This window comes from Eutrigla gurnardus, assembly GCF_963514095.1.
Source record: "Eutrigla gurnardus genome assembly, chromosome: 6".
Lineage (NCBI taxonomy): Eukaryota > Metazoa > Chordata > Actinopteri > Perciformes > Triglidae > Eutrigla > Eutrigla gurnardus.
In genome coordinates, this window is record NC_139920.1 from 23240811 (window position 1) to 23252419 (window position 11609).

The window sequence follows — 11609 nt, forward strand, 5'->3', positions numbered from 1 at the left end:
CGAGATGTAATGTCTCCAAAACAACAGGCGGCGCTAATCTGTATTGTGGGCCAAAAAACACGAAAACCGGAAGTAGCCGGTCCTCTCTAGACCATAACACAGAGCACGCTGTCCTCACCAGTCACTGTTGTCAGCAGAGTGAGGTTGTAGACTGTAGTTGTGATTACTCTCTGAACGGAAAAATCTAAAATGTAAAATGTAACCCGATTCCACTGTTTATCTGGTATGTTTACCATCGTCACTTCCGGGCTACACTGATTCGCTAGTCAAGCTGCTAGCCTCCACCAATCAGAATGGTAAAAGAATGACCGACTCGAATGGCGGATTATACATTTGAATCGGCTGAAATGAACGCCGACGTGGGCCGATTCGAGCGACCACACCAAGTAGACTCATGTCACAGACGCCGACTCTCTCAAAGACGCCGATTTTCGGTCCGGTGTGGACTCGCCTTTAGAATGACCTTGAGTGTCTGCCATGTACTTTTGCTTAAACTGGAAACGCTTTGTCTTGTTACAATGTGGCATTGTTACAGAAAGGCCACCCTTTTGTAAATCACTAGATTGAAGTACTGACATGCATGAATTGATGCAAACATGCACTTTACTTCCCTGTTTATCATTCTGTTGATTGGCTTTTGCATGAAAATGTTAATATGATATGTTCACAATGTCCAGGGTTTATAATGTATTTAGATAAAAGAATTACATATATTTAATATAATAATGACATATACAGTTTGATCCCGTTTGTTTACATTGATGAAGCACTAGAGGGCAAATTTGCGAGTTTATAAAGTGGCAAATTTGCTATTTTATTACGACTTGTCATAGAGGAAGTAAAGCTGCTTGACCGGATGTTTGCCGTTGCTATGACAACAACTGAAGGCTACCACTAGCATCTTAGCCCAACCACACAATCAATAAACACCCATAAGATGACAATTTGGTCCCATATAAAAAAAAACAACAGTAACCATCAACAGCCATCACCTTAAGGACCTTAACAAGCCATTGTGATGTATTAATTAAAAAAATATGTGTGTACATTTGTGGGAAATTAGCTAGCATAGCTGGCGGTTATTAGCATCATAACAAAGTAGCAACTTTTTTAACAAAACCCTTTCCAGCAAATATCTCAAATTTCAGTTGCTTTCAAGGAAATCTTTATGAAACTTAGATATGACCTGATGTAGTTACTATGAAATTAATTGGAGAAAGGACTCACCAAGAAAGAGTTATATTTGTTGTCATCCTTTTTAAGTTATATTTGCAAAAAAACACGGTATAAAAATACATTGATAAAAAAAAGATTTGCTTACAAAATACATTCATGTACAATACAAATACTCATCAAGTGATCTGACTGAAAACAGATTTACTATTTGGAACCAATGAGGTCAAGATATAAACTTGAACTAAAAACTAAAAAAAAAACGTATTAAAAGCAACATATTATTTTTCCACTCCTGAAAGACATACAGCATCTTTATGAGTCCTTGTAAGGTCTGCTGGTGTTGCAGCTTGCAATGCACGATGGCTCGTAGTTCCTGTGTCTGTTCCTGTCATATAATCATTTAATCCATGTCGACAACGTCTAACAGTCTAAACGTCCACAAGTTCAACAATGAGTCTTCAGTCTGCTGGTTTCAAGTTATTCTGGGTGAAGCCTCAGATGTATAATGTATGTAAATAGTCAATTACAGCTCTTTGCAAATGTTTACAAGCTCTGAGTGAGTGCAAACAGTGATTATTTTTAATTTTGGAAAACAAGAAGAGCACAAAGATCAAACTAATAAAATAACCAGTTTGTGCAAGTTAGTAGTCATGTTGCAGGTACAGGTTTGAAATAGCCCCTATGAAGAAAATGCAGAGGGCTCTACAGTGGCAAACACTGTAGAACACTGTTAATTGATCAAATTCATTATTGTCCCATGCCATGTAGTGTGCCAGAGCTGTTTCAGTGAGCTAGCTGTGCATTGAGTGTCTGTATTGCTGCATGCATACAATGTATTTATGTGAGCGTGTTAATGTGTGTGTGTGTGTGTGTGTGTGTTTGGGGGTCATCTGAGTAACCAGAGGAGGCTAAGCAGGCCAAACAGGAGGCTCGAGTACGTGTTCACACACCCCGTCGAGTTGTGGTTGTGAGGATGAGGAGGGCAGTCCGTGTAGGGCTCCAAGCAAGCGGCGTAGGCCATGACGTGTGCCACGTAGTTCTGTTCTTTCACCCCGTGGAACAGGTGAGCCATTGGGCCCTTGGCGTAGATGGCCACGTCCTCCCCGCCATGCGTCTCAGCATCCAACGGGACGGCGGCCTGCTGCATGTACTCCTCGTCGTCTGGAGAGAAAAAACCAGGAGAGCATGTAGAATGTGACCAAACACTGTTTTGGACAAAATTCTCTGGGTGGATCATCAAGACTTAATAACAAACAGATGCTTTTTTGCAGACTGTCACCATAAATGAACCCTGATGTCAGTCCAGACTAACTTCATTCTTCACTGTGACTGTGTAGTATACCATCTATCTCGTGGAGGTTTTTATGGCACATAAAATGGTGTTTAGCAGATCTTCTGTAATTTACCTAATTAAATTGATGAAATTACAACATTTAGTACATCTAAATTGTGGACACTGTAGCTAACTAGCTAACTAACTAGCTAACTAACTAACTAGCTAACTAACTAACTAACTAACTAACTAACTAACTAGCCAACCAATTGACTAACTAACCAACCAACTAGCTAGCTAGGTAGCCAGCTAACTAACTAGCCTCATTGACTGATCTTTCGAAAGTGTACTAACAGATTCCCTCACTTATTCCTCTCCCAAAACAATATTACTAAATGTTTAAAACATTATACTAAAAGTGTTCTTGAAGTTATGGTATACAAAAGAAGAAGAACAAATGTGAAACCCTTGACTAACCGTAGCTCTTCCTTCTCTATTATTTTTTGGCCTCATAGTCTTCATCAGAATCCAGATGCTAACTTTTACAGAGCTTCAGATTTCTCCAGATGGCTACATACAAGTTTAGAAATGAATGTAATTGCATGTTTACTTAAGGTACCAGAAGGGTTGAGAGTGCAGTGGAGAGTGAAGCCAGTCCATTCAGCAAGACAAAATTGGGTGTTTTTAAAGAGTAATTCGTCATTGGATGGTGGTATTTCCACCTTCAAATATACACACTCATGCAATGATTGAAGTGAATGGTGCAGAACAAGAGGAGGTGGAACTGGAACATTGCTGTCTAGTATTTTCACCAAGAAATACAAATAGCTTTCTTCAGTTATGTGTACACAATGAGGCCTGTGCAGAGAACAAAAATGCAAGACAGCAATAGCATTAACATCATATTTCATCTTTGCTTTCCAGAGAAAAACACAGGCATGAGTCAGCCACGACCACATCAGTTCACGCTGTCTGTACACACATCAGCGCCGACGAGTGGCACATCTGAAAGACATTAGTATGGGCTTACAGTAATCCACCATTGTGATGTTCCCCCTGGTTCCATTTATATGGACATAACCAGGGCCGTTGGCATAAAGGATGCTGGTGAAAGGCATTCTGTCATCGGCTCTCTTTGGTGCCAGACCTGAATGACAAAAAAATAAATTAAAAAAATGGGTGAGAAAGCGAGTTATAATACATTGGTCACATCGGTTAGAGGCTCATGTTCTGTCTGAGACAAATACAAACTCGAAGCAAGTTATGTAAGCACAATCTCAAGGGTTGCCCATGAGGTTGGGATGATTTGCAAACATCTTGTCTTTTATAGTGCCAAACAAATGCATGAATTCATTTCACCTGGGTGATTGGAACCCAATGTTATCATTGCACCTAGTCAAAAGTGATTACTGATGCATTTAAATAGGAATAAAAAGAGGGTTGTGTCTGAAAACAAAATATTCCAACTTTATGGGCAACAGTGTATAATCACCTCCATATAGTATATGAATATATAATGTCATTTTAGGCTAGTTCTACTCTTTTTCAGGTGTGGTTTTCTTCCAAATCCAAAACCACTTAATATTTGCTTTTTCTCTTCCTGTTACTTTATAAAGGTCATGTTTCTGAGCACCATGTTCATGCCAATTTCAAGCTGGACTGCAAGCGTCACTTTGCAAACATACCAAAGATAGGATTCCCCCGAGGTGTGTTGCCACCAAAGGTGAAGACGTGGGAGTGGTCAGCTGTGACCACAGTTAGGGTATCGGACTCCCTGGTCAGCTGTGCAGAGCGCTGAATCGCACGGTCAAACATCACAGCTTCTGTCAGGGCCAGTTTGGCAATGCCGTCATGGTGGCCGTGATCAATTCTCCCTCGTAACATAAAAACACAAAAAACTGTGTTCTTTAAAATCATCAGGATAGAAATGTGGTTTTGATGGCCTAAGCGCTCACAATAGCCCGTCAGAGATGACCATAATTCACAATTCTTGTCTAGCTTGATGAGATTCTGTATTAGAGGACTGTTGATATTATACTCATCTTCCACAAACAGAAAGTATCCTTTGGGATTTTTGCTGAGGATTTGTATGGCCTTTTCAGTCATCTCCACAATGGAGGGGTCACGCGTGCTGTTCCGGAAAACCTCGAATCGCATGTCCTTTGGCTCAAACAGACCTGAACCAACAAAACAGAAGGATATAGCATTTTAAAAGTACTGTAGAATCAAAAGAAAAAATGTGGTAATACTCAGTTAAATCTAGACTGATAGAGTTAAAGAGCAAAGTGAGAGAAAAAAAACAAGATGGAAGATTTTAAATAAATCCTAAATGCAATCGTAAATGCCATTTAGTCATAAATCAATCACAAATTACAACGTATGCTATTTCTAATTTGAAAAGTTGATAACGGTGATCTGCAAAGTGATTAAAAATGTCCCGACAAGCCCAGAACATGCTACCAATCATGTTACTAATAAAAATAATAATTATGCTGCCTCTGTCATTGCAGCAAGGAACGTGCCCTTGCCCTGGTTTTTAACGCTGCACTCACAACTGTGACTTTATGGTGTCATGACTTCTTCACATGGCTGTAAAGATGCAAGCTGAGTTAACTGGAATTATCTTGCTTCTGAGATAAGAAGTGTATGTAAGCACACCATGTTATTGTGTGTGTGTGTGTGTGAGTGTGTGTGAGTGTGTATATTCTATGTGATGCATACAGTTAACATTTACCCACCCATGAGCCTGTCAGTAGCTTTTACATTGATCTCATCGAACTCCTTCCTGTGCCAAACATAGTGTGACTTCTTGTTCTGAAAAACAAAACCAGAAGGCACTTTGAATCTTTGAATCATATTTTTTAAAATACATGGAAATATCCAAGAGCAGGGTTAAATAATCCTACTGGTTTAGCCTTTAGCCACACATCAATGAGGTTCTTTTTGTCTTTGCGGTCCCCCTTGCGAGTGGTGGAGGTAGGGTACTCAGGGTCCAGAGTGCCTTTAGGTGTCATATACATCCTCCCTCCCCCCAGGATCACCTTAAAGGGAAAACCAGGCACAATGGGATCATTACATTTATAAGCCTATGATGGTCTTTGTACTGTTGATTTTATAATCTACCAGGTAACCAAATACTGTGTACATGTATTAAGCTATGAACGCAATTGTTCTTACATACATCAATGTCAACATTGGTGACCAGTTGGGTTGCGATGTCGACGCAGCCCTGTCGGCGGGCGCTAGAAGGGAGGTCCGCGTCGCTGTACCAACTGCGGCTGACAGAGTGGGCATAAGCAGCGGCTGGCGAGGCATGCTGGACACGGGTGGTGGTCACCACGCCAACCGATTTACCTGAACAACGCAGAGACACGCCCAAATCAGAGGTATAACTGTAAAGGTGATCACACACAATGTGAAAGTTGGAAAATTGGTACAAATGAACAAGCAGCAAATGTTCTCAATTCTTAATGGGTGCAGCTATGTCATGAAGCCCAATGGAAAAAGGTTCCAGAGGTTCCAGTTGGTAGATATGAATGATTGGACTCAAGAAAAGCATGTAGAAATGAATTAGTGAAAATGGATCGAAATCACTGCTCTTTACCTTTATTGTAGCATTTGTTTATCTAATCACCAATAACTGAAAGGAAATCTAGTTGGCTTGCCTTAGGAAAACTTTCCATTCCAACCTTTGAGGTTCAACTTTAAAAACAAAGCACTGCCTCTTAGAAACATTATATAATTAATGGTTTAATGGCTTTATGGGGAATGCTCTAGTATAAAGTTGTATGAAGACTATAGACAAAATATCACATAGCAAAACTAAAATAAATGAAGTGAGTATAATTGTCTAATAATGGACAATAATGACCCGTCATGGGTCAATCATAAAAAATGCCTTAATCTGTTGATTAGACACATTCTGAACATTGAACTAGTGACGCTCAAGTAGCAGGAGATATGCTTATCAAATGAATGTTTTATTCCTCTTATTTTATGTTATGGCAGATAAGAATGTCATTCCAACCAGTTGACCTAGCCCTGGACCTTCAAGTACACGGCACGCCCGCTGTACGCAGCCAAGCCAGTTGGTGTCTTTACCTTGTGCTTTAGCGCGCCGTAGCACTGAGTAGACCTCGTTACCAAAGGTGGTGTTACACTCGTAGGCCACCGCGTTAGCACTGAGCCCCACGGTTTTAGCGTTGGCCTTGACCCCACAGTGGTAGGCCGTAGCCGTGCTAGCACTGTCTGCTACCTGCTTATCCACACTGTAGGTCTGGGGAGTAGAAGGACAAACACGATTTAAGGACAGGAAAAAAACATTTATATGCATTTAAAGTGGTATTTCCTTTTCTATACTAAAGAACAGAGGCACACAGAGGACATCAAATACATTCACATTTAAGCTACGATAATAACTGATGATAACTGATCCAACCCATTTTCACAGTTTCTCTTAGTGGATTAACTTTAAGTGTTGTTTTTAGTTCAATCCCTTGAAATTATTTTCACACAAAGGTTTGACTAAAGTCGGAGCAGGATGGTATGAGGCAAGATGCAACATGTTAAAAGACCAAAGAAAATTGGACACACACACACACACACACACACACTGAAACACTTATCTATCTATCTATCTATCTATCTATCTATCTATCTATCTATCTATCTATCTATCTATCTATCTATAGTTATTTAAAAAGACACGGTACTAATGGTAGTTATTTAGCACATTTTTCACATATCTGTTTTTCAAAATGCTTTACAGTTATGGAGCAGGCAAAAGTGATTCGGTTTTATGTCTCTACACTCTGTGAACTCTTTATTGCTTTGCCTTGGCACAATGTACACAAACACACACACACACACACACACACACACACACACACACACACACACACACACACACACACACACACACACACACACACACACACACAATCAAATCTGTGGGGGGGAGGGGGGTCACAGAGTGCAGACGTTTGGCCTGTTTTTTTATATAAATGTATATGAGAATATGTCACTTTCAAATACTTCAGAAAAGTTCTAAATCACTATTTCACCATTGTCATTGTCCCCTCCCCCCTCTCTTTTCCTCCTTTTAACTCACAAATTAAATACAAAATATGAATATGTAAGCATACCCCAAAGGATTACTAAAAATGACTGCAGAGGGAATAATGGTTGAAAAGCTCAACTTAACTAAGATGAAACCTTACTGGCTCTTTCAAATGAGAAATTGCATTGTAGTCCACACTTTGTTAATTTGTCCATGAATAAAGATTATAGAGCTGCAGGTGAACTGTGTCGTGCTGTCACCTTTGACAGTGCCACATATGGGAAGGTGTCCATGGCCAGCATTGTCTCCTCCCCTGATCTGCCCTCCATCTGACCTCGCAGAATTCGCGCTGCCGACACCGTGGACACGCCCATTCCTGTGAGACAATGATTTACAGGTAACGTCTTCACTATCTTAGTCTACAGACAGTTTGAATTGCATATAACAATCAATATATATTATATTATATTGTGAAATATTCACATTGTGTGAAGGTTTTGCTTTTCTGATTCCACCAAGCCCAGAATACTATTCTGCTGTTGAATTTTGAATAATTCACCCCAAATATTATACAAATCTGTCAGTCAGACAGGGCATTTAAGGAAGTGGTTTTGTAGTGGAACCAGATTTACAAGCAAAATCATCACAGAGACAAACTGACTCATATCAACATTTTTACATAAAACATCCAGTATACCTTTTGATTTTCTAAAACAAGCAAGGGGACCTGTCTCTTCCTGTGGTCCAGTATTAGAGTTAACCCCTGACTTTGTCAACCATACTTTTTTTTTTTTTTACGGAGCCCATGTCACAGCGATGCACTTAACTCTCCTTTCAACATCTTAGTCATAAAACCGAGAACATGCTCCGTGCAAGGCATGACTGGTGAGATGCACAAAGACAACTCTGCTTTCGACCACCCAGAAATGCGACTACGTCTGATTTAAAGCAGATATTCTAGTGGTCGACAGGAAAAACATACTTAAATCTCCCTGCCTTCACACGGCTCCCCTTTAAAAAAAAAAGAAATACTTCAGCTTACCAGCTGTAGATGTACCACACTGGTGACAACTAATAAGAAAAATGTTCCAATCGAATACAATCCAGATGGATACTTTCCCCAACCGGCAATAGTTGTCTTTGGTAGATAGTTCAGTCACTGAAAACCATGGATAACACTGCTAAAACATGTAGCGAATTAACCCTGTTGCTGACCACTAATGTGTGTAGTGTGTTTGAAATAAGTGCAGTTTGCGTCATTGCCTTGCACCATTAAAAATATTTGTTCGTAACTACAATATTCACTCTCACTCCAGCTCTGTTTTGGTCTCCACCAACTCCTGAGAGAAATATCTGGTTCTTTAGCTGCAACACGTTCCACTATGTTCACAAGCGGGTTCCTAACTTCTGAACAGGAATCTGCGGGTTGGAGCCCTTTTACATAACACTTCATCATTTGATCCTTTTGTTAATACAAACATATCATTCAGTGCAGCGTTATGTTAAGGCAACTGAAACTACTTGCTTGAGGTCCAGAAAAATCAATTTCAGGATTAAAGTGAACCAGTGTTAGTAGGGAGATGAGATGTGAGATTCATACCTCTCTATCTCAGTTACCTGAGAGCTTTGTGAGATTTCCACATAAATTAAATTCATTTTAAGCATTGGAACAATTGAATTAACCCTCCTGTTATCCTTGGGTTCAATTTGACCCCATTCCATGTTTAACATCCCGAAACAGACCTTTTCTTTTGCTTGATTTCAGTGATTCAGTGATTTTTCCTAATATAATGAGGGCAAATAAGTAAACATAAAATGAACATGATGATTATATTTTTAATGTACACACATTTTGGATGCATTTACAAACTATTTTTCGTGATTAGCCTATTTTTCGATACGTATAGAGTGCCGAAGCGGAAGCAGGAAGTAACGGCGCCATGGGTCCTTTCGGAGCGAAAAAAATGAATGGTGTTCAATGGACGGAAAATAATTATTATCTGATCCCCCGGTCGTTATGCCTTGGATTACACAAATGTTGTTTATAGGCTTAAATTATAATTTTCCATGTCAAGAGTTTGACCGTTTATTGTGCAATTCTTCAGTTAAAATTCATTGAGAAAACACAATGATAAAGACTACATGTTGTGTCGCGTATGTGACGTCACGTCATCGCCCTTTTCCCTCCCCATCGGCGAAGTTGAGGCTCTCCACATGACCCGACTTATAGTGGTTCTCCCCCCTTTCGATACTTTTATTCTGCCCTTGGAAAAAAGCGGTGAAGTGGAGCAGAGAAACAGCCATCTCGGCGGACTTCGGACTCGGCGGGTGGTGACGTATATCATTCGCGACGAGAACAGCGAGGAGCTGTAGTTCACAAAGCGGCTCACACAAAACCTAACTTTATCAAAACTCTTCGCGCTTAATTGTCGTCTTCTTTGCGTGAAAAATTTTCTTTAAATATCACAAAGAACATATGTGAAATCCATGGCACAATTCAAACGGGACCAGAAAATAATTTGTATCTACCCATTGAATCGCATTGATATTTTTTTGCTTTTGAGGACCCATGTCCCGGAAATGGAGGGGCGGGACTTCACCACTCTATTCTGGATGCAAAAAGGGCTGGGGGGTTTTAAGGGTAACAGGAGGGTTAAGCTGTCCAAATTTTCGTTACAATCATCAGCCCTCACAATTCTAGACAACTGCTTGCACTACCACTCGCTCACAGTCCCCTGTCAAAGCCACTTTCCTTCACCTTTCACTTTTTCCTGAGCCTCAGCAAACACACTGTAACCGAACACAAGGTCCTGCAATCGAATATTGAGCCGCATTGTCAATTAACCACAACTATTTTCAAACTTCAACCACAAACGAGTCATTGTTGATAGTTCTTTTCCTGGAAAAGATCTCAATAATGATAGCATTGGCCTACCGTCGCCGAGGAACAGGATGAGATTTTTGGCCTGGTGCTCCCGGGGGCGGAGTTTCAGCGCAGCATCCAGTGTTGCCCTGGCCTGAGCATCCCAGTAGGCCGGTTCCCTCTCAAGTTCATACAGCGCCGCTGCATGGAAACACACACACGGAGGATTAGATGGGTATGTGGGGGAGCGTGGATGTGGACCTCAGAGATTTTGCAGGTAGAGAATCAGGTTTGTGTGTGATGTTGTGGGTGTTTGCATGCTTCGAATAGTAAATCTCCAGTACATAAAAGCTTCGAGTGAATTCAAGTGTTTTTCGTAGGTGACTGCGTATGCATCTCTCTCTGCCTTTATGTGACACTTTGAATTATATTTGGCCTCAACTTAGACAAGAAAGGAGGCTTCCTGAAGAGGTGACAAAAAGTGACAAAAACAGCTTGAAGACACTTTGGATTCTCAGTGAGGAAAGTCAAACAGGAACATTCCTCCCGCCGCACGCCAAAACTAAACCAACGACAAACAGTCCATCCCGCATTTTACATAAACAGGTAGACACAGGCAAAAAATATACTCACATACACCTTTGTGCATCAACACTTACACAGTGTTTCCCAGGTTGAGGTTACCTGCTGAGTCCCTCAGTGCGTCCATTTGTCTGCCCACAAAGTGCTACTAATATCCCAAACTGGCAGGCGGCAATAATAAGTCTGTCGTCTCCTCACCTTGGCTCTCCACGTCGGCCCGACCCACAGTCAACAGCAAGGGGCCCAGAAGGATGAGCAGGAGATTGGGTGCCCTGCAATGTGGCGTCTGCATGTCTAATCCGAGGCGACCTGGAGAGGGTTGGCACGGCCGGCTTTTCAGAGCAGCGCACCGAAGACCAAGTGAGGCATAGACGGAGAGAGTGTGTGGCTGCAGAGACCTCCCGGCCCTGCCTTTTTAAAGCCCCGCTGGGTGTGTAGTAAGGAAGGGCCCACGCCAGCTCATAGGCTTAGAGCCACAAAAGAGGGAAAAGAAAATGTGAGAGCAGGAGGAAGAGTCAGGGGCGACAGAGAGAGAGAGAGACAGAGAGACAGAGAGAGAGAGAGAGAGAGAAGCTGGGACCACACAAGAGTGCTGTACCATCACGGCCCCTCTACTCACTTTGATTCCTTGAAAATGAACCACCCCCATTTTGTTG

General features: G+C 41.2%; 1 protein-coding gene across 1 annotated transcript; it reads right to left on the reverse strand.

Moving 5' to 3' along the window:
• Nucleotides 1-2047: 2047 nt before the first annotated feature.
• On the reverse strand, nt 2048-11271 carry LOC311015163 (alkaline phosphatase-like). Its single transcript, XM_084012271.1, has 11 exons — nt 11152-11271; nt 10444-10572; nt 7769-7884; nt 6551-6725; nt 5631-5803; nt 5356-5490; nt 5188-5263; nt 4488-4626; nt 4135-4319; nt 3480-3596; nt 2048-2337 (listed from the first exon to the last, which is right to left on the reverse strand). Exons 1-11 carry the CDS (start codon nt 11243-11245, stop codon nt 2063-2065), a joined length of 1614 nt encoding a protein of 537 aa, XP_083868397.1. The 5' UTR covers nt 11246-11271; the 3' UTR covers nt 2048-2062.
• Nucleotides 11272-11609: the final 338 nt, after the last annotated feature.

Excerpts from the sequence above, each read along its gene's own strand:
- LOC311015163 (XM_084012271.1), bottom strand. The coding sequence starts at position 11,245 with ATGCAGACGCCACATTGCAGGGCACCCAATCTCCTGCTCATCCTTCTG. Across the intron at positions 5,804-6,550 it reads ACGGCGCGCTAAAGCACAAG|GTAAATCGGTTGGCGTGGTG; the intron begins GTAAAGACACCA and ends TGCGTTGTTCAG. Across the intron at positions 3,597-4,134 it reads TCGGGGGAATCCTATCTTTG|GTCTGGCACCAAAGAGAGCC; the intron begins GTATGTTTGCAA and ends TTTGTCATTCAG.